Below are 18,532 nucleotides of genomic sequence, written 5' to 3' on the forward strand. Positions count from 1 at the left end.
AGCTTGGTACAAAAATGATGCTGCCTAGGTCAATCAAATGTCTTCTATAAAATGAGTAGAGAACTATATGTAAATTTGGTCCAGAACTGCCACAAAATTAGGCATGCTAAAATACCGAATAACATAAAAAAATAAATAACAATCAAATCACATCTCAAATATATTTTGCAGAAATTTTTTGGAAGCAAACATTAATTAATAGCGAGATGGTATTCAGGTTGTGTGTTCTTAGGTGTCTATATCTACAGGTACAAATTGTGTCCGCACTGATGGAGAATACCCTTTTTTTTTTTTCTTCTAAGTACAATGGAGAGGACCTTGAGAATCTGATTAGTGGTTGAATCTGTTCTCAATTTATGCTATAATCAAGAAATTAGATGCTAATTTTAGGAATGCTTTAGGTTACGAAATAAAATGATTGAAGTTGGAAATGATAATATAAAAATTGAGAGGCTGAGATTTAGAGTGTGTTGCAGTTTGTGGTACTGAACATTAAATGAGGAGTGTTTGCAATGTTTTTTTTTGAGTTTGGTGACACCGTGATTGTAGTAATGGGTCTGAGCTTGGGGGTTTAGTGAGTGAAGGGTAGGAGCAGCTTGGTGTTTTCGTATTGCGTGAACTCACTGAACTATAGAGGCAAGTCTGAGGTGTACGGTGATTTCTGGTGGTAGGTGCTTGCGATATTAAGGGAACCATAAAAAGGTAATGAGGGGAAAAATAGTAAGTGAAGTGAGGGCAGAGGAGGTGATGCTCACTTCTCCCTGGAGTGCTGTGTTTGAGGATTATGTTGTATAAAAGCTCAAGGTTTGTTGGTGTTCATGGCAGAAATTTGTGCTTGAACTGGAGGGATTGAAAGAGAGGGGCCTCAAATAGTTCAACAGTTCTTGTTTTTGTTGGAGATGGTGTTTGCAAGTTGCAATTAATGGCTTTGCTAGACATGGTGATGGAGTTATGCACAGTTCTCGTTTGTAATTGGGCTATTGGGTCAATAGTAATAGAGAGAATAGGAGGAAAATTGGTATGAAAATGGAATTGGGGGCAACGTTGCAGCATGGTGGTCTAGGGGGTAGCGATAGAGGTGGTTTGTCAGAGAGAGATTAATAAAAATTAAGGGTATAATCATCATTTTGTTCACTTTTTTGGAACATATTTATTGTTTTAATATATATTACACACACACACACACACTTAGGAATGGTGTAGGCTTCTAAAATCATTTTGTAAAACTGACACTGATATCAACATACTTTCTTGCCATTAGTAGATCAAACATAATATAAGGGGATTTTGCTACCCAAAACCCTGAATTAAGACAGGTCTCTGCACAATCACAAGCAAGATGGGATGCACCTGTAATTGTAACATACTTCAAGTAAGGTTGTAGTATTTTAGCTCCTTTTAAAGCTTCTTTGGTAATCTTATCCTCTGTTTAACAAATCCGTCACCTATACTTTAACAGCTGACTTTTGTCCACCCCCTCCCTACAAGATCATAGGTGGATTAAAAGAATCATTCTATTTGCAGATGTTATCCTTGTTTTGCGAAAGACTTGTCCATCTGACTAGTAGTTTTTGACAATATCTTTGTTAGTCCAGAAGGTGGTGTTTGACTAAAATTCTTCATATTTTTAAGCGCTAGTGTGTTCTCATATTCTCAGGTTCTCCTTAAATTCAATGTTCCGGAGGAAGAGATTGCAAAAAAGACTAGGTGGCATCGAATTGCAACGATTCGCAAACTATCGAGTGAGCAAGCTGCAGTTGGGGTCAAGGTTGATCCAACAACAATCAGCAAGTATGCGCGTGGTCAGCGAATGTCCTTTCTGCAGCTTCAGCAGCAGACAAGAGAAAAATGCCAAGAAATTTGGGATCGACAAGTTCAAAGTCTTTCTGCTGTTGATGGTGGTGAAAATGATAGCGATTCAGAAGCAAATAGTGACCTGGATTCCTTTGCTGGGGACCTAGAAAATCTGCTGGATGCAGAAGAATGTGAAGAAGGGGAAGAGAGTAACTATGAAACCAAGCATGACAAAGCAGATGGTGTGAGGGGGTTTAAAATGAGAAGGCACCCATCCCAAGCTCTGGTGGAAGAGGAAATTGAAGATGAGGCAGCTGAAGCAGCTGAATTGTGCAGGATGCTTATGGATGGTAAGAACTTAATTGCTTATCTGGTTTCTTGATATACAATACCGTCATTGGTGGTAAGCTACTGGTTGAAGAGTATTTATAAAAATAAGAAGCTGTCTTTCCACAATTACAGATGATTACACCTTGAATGAGCTTTCTGAATTTTTATCTTCAGTTCAAATCATATATGGAGATATATAATGTATATATATATTCTTTTACCTTTGGTTTTAGCTATATTTGTTATGAATTATGAGTGGTAAACTGAGAATATATAAAATGGAAGGAATGTATGAAAGTAGAGCATATCCTATTGAATGGGTGCAAACATCTCGACCATGATGAAGAATGTGGAACTTTGGTGCTTTTCATGCTCTGGAAGGTGTATGTTAACATCAATTTTAATTACCTCTGTAATATATTGTGAACAAAATATCAGTGCTTATTTGAGAGCTGCCCAGGGTTTGTCTTGTGAACATAATAACAGAAACAAATCTTTCACATATCATGTTATATAGTTGACCTCGATATTACTTTGCAGATGAAGAGGTTGAGAGGAGGAAGAAGAAGAAGACAAGACCTGCAGGGGAGGAAATGGGATTAACTCCAGGCTCGCAGTCAAATTTCTTTGAGAATGGAGAGCAGGTCAAGAAAACTAATACAATTGTCAAGAATACTACTACTATGGCCCCACCTGATGGATCATATACATCAAAAGAGAATATTTTTCGAGACCCAAAGAAGGTAAGGATGAGTTCTCTTAGCTTTGTTTATCTACCGTACTTTTTGCACCTTGTTTTGGATTGACGTGTTTCAATTTGATATAGACGTGACATCAAGCCATGGAGTCGATTTTTCATTCATTGAAAGTAGAATAAGATTGCTATTTTTTGGTGGCAGGAGGAAAGGTTTAGTTCCAAAAAAAACTTCTCTGGAAAGGTAAAACCGATAAAAAAGAATGACACCGCACGCATGGGTTTACTCAACAAGAAAGTTAAAATATTGGGGGATGGAATAAAGGTAAATTTATCTCTCTGAAATGCATGTTATACAATTAATTCATTAGACCTGATCAATCTTGTGTATTCAGCAACTTTACCAGTGATCTCATTTATTTCATTCTTCTGTTGTGTTGCATGTATACAAGTGTAATATATATATTGCACCAGATGCTGAGTTGACTTCTTTTGCTTCTCCTCTGTCAATGTTACAAATTCAGTGTTAATTATGCGGAAGTTCAATTTTTTTTTTTCTAAAATTTCTACGTCTTAGAACCAATTTAATAACTCTATCTGAATCCAGATTATCAAGGAAAAGAAATCTGCAAGAGAGAGTTTTGTTTGTGGAGCTTGTGGTCAGGTGTGTAGCTTAAATGTTGGAACTTTTCCCTTGTTTGATAAAAATGTTAGAAATTTCATTATGATTGTTTAATTTCTGATATATCAGCTTGGCCACATGAGGACCAACAAGAATTGCCCAAAGTATGGAGAAGATCCAGAAACACCAGTTGAAAGCACAGATCCGGATAAGGCATCTATGAGATCTAATGCTTCAGATTCCTTGGCTCAGCCCCAGCAGAAAACTATGACAAAGAAGCTTATAGCAAAAAGTGCAACAAAAATTGCTGTTGTGGAAGCTCCTGAAGATGATAAGTCCAGTTCAAAGGCAAAAATTCTGAAGGTCAAATGTGGTTCCACTGATAAGCTACCTGATAAACACGCTCCTTCTGCCTCACAGAGCTCTGACCGACCAATAACATCGGATGCTGAAATTGGGAACAAGTCTTCCGTTAAAGTTAATAAAATAATATTTTCCAACAAGATGAAGCCCGAAGATGTCCAGGTTGAATCTCACAAGCCGTCTATTGTGATAAGACCACCGATGGAGACAGAAAGAAACCAGCCTCGCAAGAAAATCATAATCAGAAGACCAAAGGAGATCAATCAGGACCAGGTCAGTCAGGAAGGTAGCACTGATCTTGATTACAGGAAGACGAAGAAAATTATAGAATTGTCAGGTTATGAGAAGCATAGAGAGCGGGAGAGCAAACATTTAGTTCTCGAGGGAGCAAAGCAGAAAGTCAGAGAGGGTAAACGATTGTGGGAAGAGGAGGAGAAGAGGAGAATCGCGGAGAGACAGAGAGAAGAGAGAGCCAGAAGGCTTTATGAAGAACAAAAGAGAATAGAAGAAGAACAAGAAAGGTTAGCTGCATTAAGAAAATATGAAGAAGACATAAGAAGAGAGAGGGAGGAAGAAGAACGTCAGAAGGCAAATAAGAAGAAAAAGAAGAAGAAAGTGCCTGAAATAAGAGATGATTATTATGATGACTTGCGGCCAAGAAGAAATGACAGAAGGATGCCAGAAAGAGATCGAAATCTGAAGAGGAGACCAGTAATTGAGTTGGGAAGGTATGGTGCAGAGTATGCTCCACCCACAAAGCGCCGTAGAGGGGGAGAGGTAATTGCTGGTTATTTCAATGTCATATCTCTATTCCCTTTACTTTTCATTCTGGTTTTGGGTGATTTAGATGGACAAATGCTACAAATTGATCACTTGGGACAATTTTCATTCTTTTTCGTTTTTCATCTGATCTTTTGCTAAATAGGGAAGTTTAGTGGAAGGAATACGAAGGAATTGATCATCGTAAAAAATTATAATATACATACCGGTCATGGTTTAGTTTGCCAACTCTTTTTGAAGATATCCTTCGATGAAGTGATTATAAAAGCAGTTATGCATCTTGCTTCTGCAAGAAGCTTAAAAGATCTATTTTAATGTTATAAGATGGCACAGAATCGAAATTAGGTTGTCATAACAGTCACCAAAAAGGTTCCGGACTGCTTTCACCAGTATTATGGATTGCGTTTGAGCAACTTCTATGTTGTAGGGATGATTTTCTCGTCTATACTAATTAACTATGCATTTACTTGTTTAGTGCAGAATAATTTTCCTTTTGTATGATATTAATATTTTAATTAAATTACAGGTTGGTTTGTCTAATGTTTTAGAGACCATTGTGGAGACCCTCAAGGACAGGCATGAGGTGTCCTACCTTTTCTTAAAACCAGTGTCCAAAAAGGAAGCACCTGACTACCTAGACATTATAAAACGCCCTATGGATCTGTCCACAATCAGGGAGAAGGTGAGGAAGATGGAATACAAGAGCCGAGAGGAGTTCCGGCATGATGTGTGGCAAATTACATACAATGCTCACAGGTACAACGATGGGCGCAACCCGGGTATTCCTCCACTAGCAGATCAGCTTTTAGAGCTTTGTGACTACTTGATAAGTGAGAATGATGAGGTATTGGCAGAAGCCGAAGCCGGTATCGAAAGTGGGGAAATTTAGATTGTTAAATTAAGATTTTTTCTATTTCTATTTTTAAAACCCTAGATTGTTGAAACCTTTTTGTTTTTCTTCTCTTGGGGTTTTGATGGATGGGAAATGGCTTTGGTTTTAGCTCGTTGGATGAAATTTTCCATATTTGAGAACATTTAGTTGCATCCCATCTTTCTGTATATATGTACATTCCGGTTAATTTGTAACATATAAGTTCCAAATGTATCAAGTGTTGCCAAATGTACCAAACTACATTAGTAGCTCTATATCTTAGAGCCCACTAGCTCAATTCATGAGCAATTTGACGTCAGCAGATTGAAGGAACATGGTGGATTTGCAATTCCATTACCCTATATTATGCACCAAGTACGGTAGTATTTATTTATTCTAAACTCCCTTCTATAACCCGTGAAAGTAACCATAAGTCAATCATAGTAAAATTTGTGTATTGTTTGTGTATTTGATCCATATTTTCTGTTAACGCAAAAAGAAAACCAAACTGAAAAGAGGAAGGGGTAGACGAAAATACACTGTTCGCTTCAGTTTGAACTTAATGAATAGATTATTTCGTTCAGACACTTTATTAAAGGAAAGTTATATTTTATGTGATTATTAAAGGCCCAAAGATTTAATCAACTAAATAGAATAAGGAAAACAAATGGCATCACGAATAAATTCAATTTTAGTGTTTTAGTTATTTGTGTAGTCAGCTAATATAACATTAATCTGTGAGAAAGCAACTTAGAGAAAACCAAGATGCCCATCACTTGTGTTAGTGTTTAGTATCATGATTTTCTTTTCCCACTCTAGTACGTCTCTTTGCTCGCCTCATGCTCTCAATTATTTGATACAAAACAACAAAAGTTTTAAGAGAGAGAGAGAGAGAACATTATTTTTTATTTTATTTTATTTTATTTTATTTTTTGGGGTGGGGCAAACAAATATTGGGGTATGTAGTTCTTTGAGAGAGATCTTCCAATACATCATTCTTAATATATTAGTATAATATTATACGACATTCATCAATCAGTCAATTTTAGTGTTTTAGTTATTTGTATAGTCAGCTAATATAAACATTATTCTGTCAGAAAGCAACCCAGATGCCCACCACTTGTGTTAAGTGTTTCGTATCATGATTTTCTTTTCCCACTCTAGTTAGTACATGTCTCTTTGCTGGCCTCATGCTCTCAATTATTTGCTGGCCTCAGACTCTCAATTATTTGATACAAAACGACAAAAGTCTTAAAAGAGAGATAGAGAGTACATTATTTTATTTTATTTTTACTTTTTTATTTATTTTATTTCATTTTTTGGGGGTGAGGGCAAACAAAGGCATACAAAGTGTGGGTTGTGTAGTTTCTTTGAGTGAGATCGTTGGCCAAAACATCATTCTTAATATATTGTAATATTAACCGACATGCATCAATCAGTCCATTTTCATATATAAAAAATTAGTCACAAAATTTATTAGTCATGGTTTGGCAGCACAAATTGGTGCTTTAGATTTAGAATTAAAAAAAGTTTTATGTTATGTTTGAAGCACTGACTCCGTGTATTTGATTTGGAATTGGAAGCACTTTAATTCAAATTTTATATTAAAATTATTCTAATCCCAAACTCAAAAAAGTTTATTTTATGTTTGAAGCACTGACTCAGTGCATTTGATTTGGAATTGGAAGCAATTTAATTCAAATTTTATATTAAAATTATTCTAATTCCAAACTCAAAGTGTCGATTCAGTGATGCCAAACATAGAACTAAGTCAAAATCTAAAAAATTAAAAAAAGTTTAGGTCAAAATCTAAGAGGCAGATTGGGATATTGCCAAACATAGCTTTATGTCAACATCTGAGGCAATTTAGAATTGAAAAATCTAAATAAAACAGGTAAAAGCTATATAAAAATTGAGTTCTGGTTCAAAGAAAATGATGCACTAGTCTATTTTCATACATTATTAAAAAGTAAAAGAGAATCAAATGCAGAAGACTTGGAATATAGTAGTAACAGGTCCATTGATTATAAATAGTTGACAAAGATTGACACCATCAGAAAAAGGGTAAAAAAACACATACATTTTCAACACACATCAACATCTTTCCTTCTCCCAACTTTATTTAACACACACACCCCATAGCCAAAAGGGAGAGGAAAATAGTAACAAATACCAACAGACACAAAAGGGAGAGGAAAATAGTAACAAATACCAACAGACACAGACTGAAACATAAACCACACTCTATTACATAACATAGAACATCAAAGGTTGAGACTTGAGAGACCTCAGCTACCAGTGTCTTCTCTCTCTTCTCAATCAACCCCACCATTGGTGCACAGCAACCCCTTCATCTCTCAACCTTCCATACAAAGCCAAACACTCCCAATAAGCCCTCTTCCTCTTATTCCCCTCCCCATCATCTTCCCATTCCCACTGATTCTTGCATTCCAAGAACAACTCATCCACCAAACATATTGTCTTCTCCCTCATCATCTCCTCCACCACATGTGACTCTGCCTTCATCACAACATAGTCCTCCTCCCTCACATTCTTCCTCATCCAATCCGAAATCCCGCCAACCACGGCCTGCTCATCAATGCTCAAAATCCCTTCCTCCAACATCTCTGCATTGTAAACATCAACCTTCAAATTGTAAATCTCGAAATACTGATCCTTCTTCGGATAATTCTCGTAGAACCAATCAACGACACCATTGTTCTCGCCATTCTCGTCCGTAATCAAGATTCGACGCCTGTAACCTTCGAGTGAGTCCCCCAACAAGTTGGGCAAGAACTTGATCTTCTCATAACTCGATTTGGCCAATGCTCGTCCTCGTGGCTGTGGCGGCTCAAACAACACATCCTCTAAACCCTCCAATGCCGCTTTCTTCGTCTCCGGTATGACCCCACAAAGCCGGCGCCTCACCGGAAAGTTGACAGAGTTATCATTCGTGGAACCCATCTTCCTCATTGCCACCATGGTCGAACTGAATCTTCGAATATACACAATCTTATACTTAAATTTTTCTTCGAAAACATTCAATGGATCGTCGCTCAATTGCATCACTACAATGCCTCCAATTTTGAGAACTCGATCGATAAATTTATGAAAGGTTGATGTGATTACCAAATCAAATGACTCATCTGCAATCGAGTTCTGGCGGTCTAGATCAGATACAAGGACCAAATCAACCCCAATGGCATTCAATAACTGCGAGTGTTGATTCAAATCACCAATGCCAGAACTCAAAATGAGGGCCTCATGGCCACTTTTGACAAGGCCTTCGTCAGCCAAATCTCGAAAAATCGAAGGCAACAATTCAGAACCCATCATCATCAATTCAGAATCCATCATCATATCAGACCCAACAACAGATTCATGGGAAGAAATTAATTCAATTGAATTGCCATTCATGACCATTATAGATCTAATGCACAGAAATGCCACAATAACAGTGAACAGAAACAGAGAACGAGAAATCACTCGCAACATTCCCCAATCAGGAAGCCTAATCACCAAAATGGCATTGTGATTCAAACCCATCTCATTGAATTTCAATTTCTTTGGTCTGATTTCATTTTTGGCTCCATACCCGGAAGCCAAATCCATGATATTTCTCAATTGAAAGCGTTCAATTTTGCTTCAATTTGTTTCTATGTAACACTAGAAATGCTTGATTTGCAGATCTGGGTAATACCCAAATGACAAAAACTTGAAAAAACGAGAGTAATTTGAGAGAGAAAAAAGCCAATAGAGGAGAGAGAAATTGACTTAGCGAGTGCAAAACCTTGAAGAGGTGTGATTTCCACCCACGAGAGCTACACGGTTGCTTCTGATTCTACACCAGAGGAGCATCAACTGCCTCACTCTCTCAACTTCCATGCTTGCCTTCTCTAACCTACTCAAAGGATGAATCAATGGCGGTTTCTGAGACTACCCATATTTTGATTCGTAACGGATCATCATCTTTAACCGAACCACCATGAGGGTTAGAGAGAGACGAGAGAGGAGGCGTGTGAAACGAGAAGATAGAGAATGAAAGTGGTTATGTGTGGTGATATATAAGTATAGAGATGAGAGAGAGAGAGAAAGAGGGTGGGGGTTAAAATGATGATGGGTTTAACTAAAGAAAAGTGTGATGAGCTGTGTTTAATGTTAATCCGAATTAATAGGGTGGATTTGCTTTATTAGTTTATTGAGTTTGTTTCTTTGCGTGTGCGAATCGTGGGGTAAAAATGTATAATTTCCATACTATTTTGAATTCAAAATTTTCGTATAGAATTATATATATATAGCATTATCGTATAATTTTTTTTTTTAGCCAAATAAAAGTTTCATTAGTTATCACTTTATGAAATAGTTATTTATGGGAATAGTTTTAAAAAAATAAAAATAAAAATGTCTGATTTTCTCATTGGATGCCATTTAGTAGGGGTGAAAAAAAACAAAAAACTGTTGAACAACGGTATTTGGTTCAGTTTTTAAAATCAATTTCGGTTCGAAAAATATGAAAATGTTTAAAAAACGATTTGGTTTAGATTTGAGGTCCTAAAAAATTAAAGTGAATCAAATTGTTATATTAAGTAATTTATTTATATAGTCTATTATATAATACGAATATTAAAATAATATTATTAACCGTTTAGCAACTCAACTTTATATTATAATATATAATAAATTATATTATATACAATATATATTTAATTATATATATATTCGAACAAAAAATGAAACATATCTAGATGGCAGGGGTGCCACGGTTTTGAAATACTTTGGAAACAAACCGATCCTAATGGTTCCATTAAAATTGGAACCATACCAAACTGTAAAATCAATAAAACAAAACTAAAAAAAAAAAATGGTTAGGTTCTGTTCGATTTTACGGTTTTAGACTTTTTTTATAATTAAACCAATATATATATATAAAAAGTCTAAAACCGTAAAATCGAACAGAACCTAACCATTTTTTTTTTAGTTTTGTTTTATTGATTTTACAGTTTGGTATGGTTCCAATTTTAATGGAACCATTAGGATCGATTTGTTTCCAAACTATTTCAAAACCTTGGCACCCCTGCCATCTAGATATGTTTCATTTTTTGTTCGAAAAGTCAAGCAAATGTATATATGAAAAAGCTAGGCGCAGAATGTGGAAGAGCCAAGTACCAACCCAACTAAAGAAAGAAATAAAAGATAGATGACCCAATACTCATTGGAACCAGCTACAAGCCCATAATTACAATTGGCCAAGGTGCTAGGAAAACCAAAAATCCCATACCAAATAGTTGTTGTAACTGTTATTGGTCACACCAGTATGCACTGAGAGCTCACACAATGAGAGCTCGCTCTCGGACTTGATTCTCGGAGGTGGACGAAGGCACAAGGAAGCTAAGTTCCAATCATGTAGAATTCTTTTGGATTGGCTTGTGTCGATCAAGGAGCTCGACTAACTTTTCAAGAAAATTGATCGGATGATTCTTAAACCAATGTATTCTGAAAGTATCTTTTTCCACGAAAAACCCTACATTCCTTTCAAACCATATAAGTGATAGACCAGAGAGGCAAGAACAGGCTTATAAATGCAGGTAGAGATCGATTTGGATTTTCAGTCTATTGAACACCATTGAATGGGTGATCTCCAGTTAAAAGGGCATATGTAGAAGCCACATTTGTCCTGAAGGAAATGCCATAGAAGCTCGGCAAATTCGGATTTGAAAAAAAGGTTGGAGTGTATTTCAAGCTCATTGAGACAAAGGGATTAGGTTGGCGAGGATTGGAGGAAAGTGGAAGATTTTTTATCAAGCGTGGAGATTCTTTCATAAACTTTCATCCACAAATTTAACCATGTTCGGGAATAACAAATTTGTTCCATACAAGGTGGTACCAAGGAGTTGTGGAAGAGGGTGGAGAGATAGCCTTGTAGGTGTGTTTCATGAAGAAACTTCTATTTGGAGAAGGAATCCAGCTGGGATTGTCATTTAGTGATGGGCTAGGTGTGGAAGGAAGAAAATTTTTTTATTGAAAGTACGCAAATGTTGTGGTATGGACCAAAAATTTCCTGTGATGAGGGCTTGAACCTTCGACTGCTTGGTTGTCGTACAGGTAGACATTTTCATCGAGTAATGCACCACTGGGGAGACATTGATCCTTCTAAAAGAAAATTGAAGATCTTGTGACGGCCCAAATTTCAAAGAACCCGATGCGTCAATGAGTAACTCGAAAACTGACCCAATAACGAATCCCAAATGCGGACGCAATAAGAAAAGAAGAGGTATCTAGAGATGAATATCATCTCTAAGACGCAAAAGTGACTTGCCGAGAAGCCATGAGACTCAAAAGAAACAAATGCGAAAGCTAGGGTTTAAAACGGACAAAGTAATGAATTAGGGGTAAAATAGTCATTTCAAATAGAAATGGATGCTACTTTGCATATCATTGGATAGACAATGAAAAATTAATGAACTTAGATTCAAAAATCATTTGATTTGCAGTAATAACGAAGAATAAATGAATTTTCGAAGTTTTGCAAAAAGTTGACAAAAGTGTGCACATGTGCGATCGATTGCAAGCATCAAAGTAGAGTATTTAAGTACATATTACACGTCCAAAAGAGAATTATGCAAGCTTCAAAATAAGTTATACATTATCAACTCCAAAAGAAACAAAATATCGTGCTAACACTTGCATGTCAAATATACAAAAGTTGTCCAAATGAACACAAGCCAAGTTAGGGATGTTGAGCATCCAAAAATAGTGTTTCCTTGCCTGAAAAACATCAACTAGGGTGAGTAATCGAATTACTCAGTAGGATGATACGTATACGTATACTCTAAAGTTTCGATGGTTTTTGCAAGTGTAATATAAACCAAACACATGTGGATCATACCTCCTCGCGTCTAGTTTTAAAGGGAAGCTAAGGGATCATCCTAAACAAAACTAACTTTGAAACATTTTGAAAGCAATACACAACAAGCAACACAAGTAAACAATATTAGAAACACCAATGCCAACAACAAGTTACAACTACTTAGGATTGTCAATTTGAAATAAAATGCAAAATCAAACAATAGTAATATACTTGCAAGAGCAACTACCACAAAGTGTAGTAGGATAACAAAGTTTACACCACTCCAAGGACTATAATTCAACACACACGTAGACTCTGCTATGATGTAACTCACGCATGTGACTCCATGATGCAATGTGATGATATGCTGGAAATCACATTCGATTAAAATGATTGGTGCACTTCCGCACCTCACTGGCCAAGTGTGATTAGGGATTTTTAGCCCTTGAACTCGATGTCCACTTCTCAAGTTCGGATAGCTTCGATCCTTTAATCATGTCATGCATGTCACGCACACACAACTTATAACAATATGAACCTCATGAACTAAATGATGACCATTATGCTCCTAAGGCCAAAGTGGCACACACACACACACACCATGATTCACTCACAAAAAAAATATATCAACAAGTTCACAATACTAAAACAATGTAGACTACTAAATAGTCATTCAATCATGTTCTTAATTTGTACACACTTAAACTAATATTATGTCATTCACATAAAGGATTTAATCATGCTAGTTTTGTAAACCTTAGACATGCAATTACCTAATTCATACTCTAAGTCTTCAAAACTATAATGGCATTTACAATATCAAGTTTACAATGTGAATACAACTATACTAATACAAGAATGTCAAATTAGGAAATCCATTCATGTTAACATAGTAAACCTCAAATCCCTAATTTAAACAACAACTTAGTATTAATTTCACAACAAAATTATTGGCAAGAATAATTCTAGAACTTCATAGTTACAATAACAAGATAATACTAGAATTTAATTCTCCACTAAATGAAACAACAACTACACAAGAGATAAATCAAATACAAGTCTTGAACAATATAAAACCCTAGGTTAGATATATACAATATTCATCTATATGCAACCCTAGAGTTTATAGAACATGCATACAATGTGTATTAACTTCAAAGAACACAATAAACACTTAAAATATAAACATAAAACAACCACTACCTCACTAGAGAATTGTATCTCTAGAAACCAAGGAAAGTGGAAGCAAAAATGGAATCCAAAGCAAGGTGTGGTGGACAATGGAGTGAGGAAGCTTTTGTCTTCCAAGTGCAAGACCAAAAGATGAGAGGAAAAGGCTTGAAATCAAGCTTTCAAGGCTAGGGTTTCAAGATTTCAATAGAGGCTAGGTGTGGGAGCTGAAGAAGACAAAGTGAAATACTAGAAAATCCACTAAGTAAAATGAGAAGTCAGGCACAAAAACAATACTAACACTACCTCTCTCACACACACACACATCATACTCCTCCACTTGTCACCATCCTAGGCCTCCTTACAAAGCTTAATCTACCCCTTACACTTGTCACCACCATAGACTTCTAGGTGTTTCAACCAAAATTCAACAAATGGATCAAGGAAAGTGTGACAAGTGTCACACTTTTCAAAAATTACAAATAAGTCCCTCTTCTAAATATCTCACAAAAATAATTGCAAAAAAATCCCTAAGACAAAATATCTCAAAAAGTTAATTACGTAAAGCACCCTGAAAAATAAAAATATTTCCGAAGAAATTATGCATTCATAGCCCCGAGAATTTAAATTAAACAAGCATATTTTTCTACGCAATTAAGCTATGCATAGACAGTAAAATAAAATAATGCAAGTGCATATGGTGTCGGAAACCCAAATAAATAAACAATTAAATAAATAAATAAAATAAAAAAGTCAGAAAAAGGAGAAAGATGACACGGTCATCACAGATCCATTGCCTAGTGCCCACATTCTATTTGATGAATTGCCTTGCCAAATTTCTCAAAAGTAGAGAAACTTTCTCCAACAACAAGATTTGTTCTATGTAACCTTCGTATCCCAGAAATATTAAGTTTTGATGAGGTATGCTTTTACTCACTTGACCCAAATTGTAGTGTCCCAGATTTTTTCGGATTTTTCATTATTTATTTATTTTTTGAGAATTATTTTATTTTATGTGTGGCCGATAAATTTTATTGCATTATTTATTTAATGTGTTCCATTGTGATGTTATATATGTGTGTGTGTGTGTGTGTGTGTGTGTGGTATTATATGTGTGTATGTGTGTGTGTGTGTGTGTGTGTGTGTGTGAGTTAGTAGGAGAAGATATTTGTTGGGACAAGGTGGGTATTGTTATAATGAGGGGAGGGCATTTTGGTAGTTGGCTTAGTCAATTTGGAGGACTAATTGTGAGCCACATGTTTTGAGTGGTTGTGGTTAGGTCTTGGTACTCTTTGACCAACAACCTTACCACCCCACCATCACCCACCACCTTTCCTTCTCTTTCCATCTCGGCACTATATCTTTTCTCCTTCATTTTTCCTTTTTCTTTTCTTCTTCTCCTCCTTCTCTCTAGATTTCCTTCATGTTAGAGGAGGATTCTTGAGAGCCATAGTTGGGAAAGTTGTAGATCTTGGCAAGGGAAACATTTTGACATCGGTCTTGCAAGCATTTGGGTGGATTTCGATTGTTGATTTTAAAATAGAGGTCTTCATTTGAGGTAGGGAAGTCTAAACTACAAGGTATTAGGTTTTTATGAGTTTTCTCTATGTGATTTTGTGGAAAGCATGCTTAAGTGAAAGATGTGTTCTTGTTTGATGAGATTCATGAGAGTTATTGTGCTTCACATGAGTTCATGTTATATGTATATGTGAAGATGTATTTAATTTGGGCAAAAACATACTATTGTGATGATAATGATGTGTATGTGTTGATTTCTTTGAGAAATGTCATGATATTATATGTTGATTTTCTTAAGAATTGCTATATTGATGATGATGGTGCATATCTTAAATTCTTGAGAAATGATGATGAATAATGCATAACTTGCATATCATGGCCATTGGTTGGGTTTGGGTTGGAAAGGATGTTTTATGGTTTTCAACTATTTTGAAAAGATTGATTTTTGAAAGTTTTGAAAAGAATTTTTGAAAATAGTTTTGTGAAAATGGATGCCATGGAATCGCCATGTGGTCCGGGGTTAACCAACCTAGAAGAGGGAACAAGACGACTTTGACGTATATAGTTGAACTACCTAGACCCCAAATGACGTTAGGGAGATGCCCTATGTAAGAGATAGCTAGTAAATTTCCTTCATGACGCCTAGGGTCGAGTTGTGTTAACATTTTCAGTGTAGGTTGCGTTATGACGAAAATGGTTTGGGGGAAATGGTGAGAGTGCATTCATGGCGTTCATTTCATTATTGAAAAGCATGGAAGTTTAATGTTGATGCTTGATTGTTATTTTTTTCCCAATTTATATAATCCCTCAATCTTGTACCATATGCTTCACGTGTGATTCGCGAGACTCTAAGATGTGTATTTTAGGCTATCTCTGCTGAGCCGTTGTGTTCACCCTATATTTAATATTTTCAAGAAATGGCAAGGATGTGATAGATGACGTACCCCCGCAAGTTTAGTTTTAGCTAGATAATATCTTTTGTAACCATTTTGTAAAGGTAATATTTTGGATATTAAAGAAATGTAATGACCTAATTCTTTTGTCGGTTTCATGAGAAATTGTTGTATTTGTGGCCACGGAGGCTTTGGCATGTAATTATATTCTTTTGGGTACATTTTATCATTTTAAAGATGTAAGAATATTTAAATGGAGATTTGATTACCAATGATGACTGTATGACGTTATTTTGAAGATTCAATGTGATGTTTACATGTTAAATGATGTTTTCAGGAATTATTTTAATGTTAGTTGCCTTAGGATAACATTGGAGTTAGTTGGGAAGGTGATCTATACGATCACATAGATTTTGGACACTATCTGACTGGTCGGATGCCCCTATCTTAACGGTTATATAGGTCTGATAGTGGCTGAATTTGGTCAGATCCCTCATCAGTATGAGCATAGATAGGTATCTTTACGCACAGATTATTCCATGTGTGTGCACTGATGGGTAACTATGTGCACAGATCCCGCATGTGTGCGCACAGATGGCCCTGGGATTTGGTTTCGTGCTACTGGATTGTCATCTAATCGATACGATGACCCAAGTGTGCGCACATATGGTTCAATATTTGCATTTTGGCCCCAGACTTTAGTATATTTACATATTTACCCCCTTGACATGTTCTTAACCATTGATGACCCTAGTAAATGACAGATTTACCCTTTTTAAGTTCTAAGCCATATTTGACCATGCTAAATTATTGTTTTACCCTCAGAGACTCTAGAATTATTAGTTTAAATTAGAAATGACCGTAGTGCCCTTATGTGACCTCGGGTTCAGGTAATGACTTGGGTAGCAACCCAGACCCCCAGGTTTGGGTCATTACATAAATGCTTTGAATTTTGTTTTTTAAAAAATGCCTATATATGTCTTAGGATACTTGCTTTGTTTGAGGTCTCCATGTTAAAAGGCCTAACCCTCCCTCATTTTTTAGCTTACAAATTAAAGACTATGCAATCTTTGTCCCATACTTCTTGAGTTCGTTTACTGTCCATAAAATTTCCTAATAATACAGTTAAGCTCAGTAATAATAGTTTTAAGAAGAACAAAAATACTAGACCAGTACAAATAGTGCTCGTTAAAGAAGAGTTGACAAGCAAAAGTCTCCCAGCATATAACAAATGCTTGTTAATCCAATGAGTAATCCTAGCAGTAATTCTCTCTACCAAAGTTAAATAGTCCATAGTCTTAAGTTTAAAAGAGATAAGGGGACTCCAAGGTTCCTAATAGGAAGGGTTCCATTCTCAAACCCAAAAATGGATGTAATGGCATGCTCAATAAGAGGGTTTGCTCCAGAAAAGAAGATAGAGCTTTTGGATAGGTTAACTAAGAGTCCATAATGGTTTTAGATTTAAAGAAGATCATTTTTAATAGTGATGATAAAATAGGGGTTAACATGAAAAAAAAATGAATAAATCATTAGCAAAAGAGAGGTGGGAGAGGTCCAGCTCTTTACATCGCAAATGGTACACAAATACTGGATTGAAAGTTCGAGTTTTCCTAACAATGGATGAGAAAACATCCATTACAATGACAAACAAAGATGGGGATAGGGGTGTTGACCATAAGGGTTCATCCAAGGATAATCTAAGTGTTTTGATGATTACAAACTATTAATAATGTTTAAGGACTAATGTCGACATTGAGTATCATTAGATGATTTACATTCAAAGAAGAACCTCAATGAAAATCACAAAGATCATTTCAAGTATTCCTACTCAATATCACATCTATGGAAAGCAAATGATACAAAGGAAGAAAGCAAGTCTACCTGAAAGCCTACACGATCATAGACAAAGCATGAAGAAAGGGGCAGATAGGTTGGTGAGTGTTTAGGATTCATTGTCAAGGTATTTATGAATCCATTTGAAGCTCATCTCTATAGGACCATGCATATCATATCATCATTCATATGTTCCTATATCCATTAGCAATAGACTATGCACTTCATACATATATATTTGTATATGAAGTCATTGCTAAAGAATGAGTTAGTTCAAGCTTGCTTAAGCTTTGAAAGAACTCATCACTTGTGCTAGAAATGCTAAGACCATGCATATTAATCATATGTTTTATATTGGTCAACTATTAAGGTATGAGAAACCTTCATTACCATGAGTTGGTAAAGGACAGAAGGACCCCTGAATACGCGTCATGAAAAACTTGTGTTTTTTTTGGCTAAGTATGAAAAATGGCTAAGTGTGAAAAATGAATTTTTGAAATAATGATTATTTCAAAATAATTTTTTTCGATAATAACTCTTTATACTTCAAATAGCATAAATGGATTTTATCAGAATTTTTGACCAAGTCTACATTGGTCTACATACGGATTCATTTTTACCAAAACTATCGGAAATCCAAATATGTACTAAAACTGAATTTCTACATTTTGATTTAGTTGGATTTCAATTTTCTTTTATTTTTTATTGAATCCAAATGGGAGGTACTTCCTTATCGATATTGTAAAGTTAAAGTAAATAGACATATAAATACTGTAAAGACATTTACCATTTCGGCTGACTAAAATAGAGAGACAAT

The 18,532-nt window shown here is 35.7% G+C and overlaps 2 protein-coding genes across 2 annotated transcripts in view; one reads left to right on the forward strand and one right to left on the reverse strand.

Annotated features, from left to right (window-relative positions):
* The window catches only part of LOC132300267 (transcription initiation factor TFIID subunit 1), a 56,766-nt gene extending 50,979 nt beyond the window's left edge, over positions 1–5,787 (forward strand). The window contains exons 18-23 of the mRNA XM_059797285.1: positions 1,658–2,144; positions 2,665–2,867; positions 3,024–3,143; positions 3,426–3,482; positions 3,570–4,580; positions 5,110–5,787. Of these exons, the coding sequence (XP_059653268.1) occupies positions 1,658–2,144; positions 2,665–2,867; positions 3,024–3,143; positions 3,426–3,482; positions 3,570–4,580; positions 5,110–5,472 (2,241 nt within the window). The 3' untranslated portion in view covers positions 5,473–5,787. The remainder of the gene's footprint in view (positions 1–1,657; positions 2,145–2,664; positions 2,868–3,023; positions 3,144–3,425; positions 3,483–3,569; positions 4,581–5,109) is intronic.
* Positions 5,788–7,773: 1,986 nt separating this feature from the next.
* On the reverse strand, positions 7,774–9,066 carry LOC132301439 (uncharacterized). Its single transcript, XM_059798689.1, has one exon. It carries the CDS (start codon positions 9,064–9,066, stop codon positions 7,774–7,776), a length of 1,293 nt encoding a protein of 430 aa, XP_059654672.1.
* Between the last annotated feature and the right edge of the window lie 9,466 nt (positions 9,067–18,532).

The sequence above is a fragment of the Cornus florida genome, unplaced genomic scaffold, assembly GCF_030987335.1.
Source record: "Cornus florida cultivar Cherokee Brave unplaced genomic scaffold, ASM3098733v1 CherokeeBrave_3.0.0_Hap2_Chr03, whole genome shotgun sequence".
In the NCBI taxonomy this organism is placed as follows: domain Eukaryota; kingdom Viridiplantae; phylum Streptophyta; class Magnoliopsida; order Cornales; family Cornaceae; genus Cornus; species Cornus florida.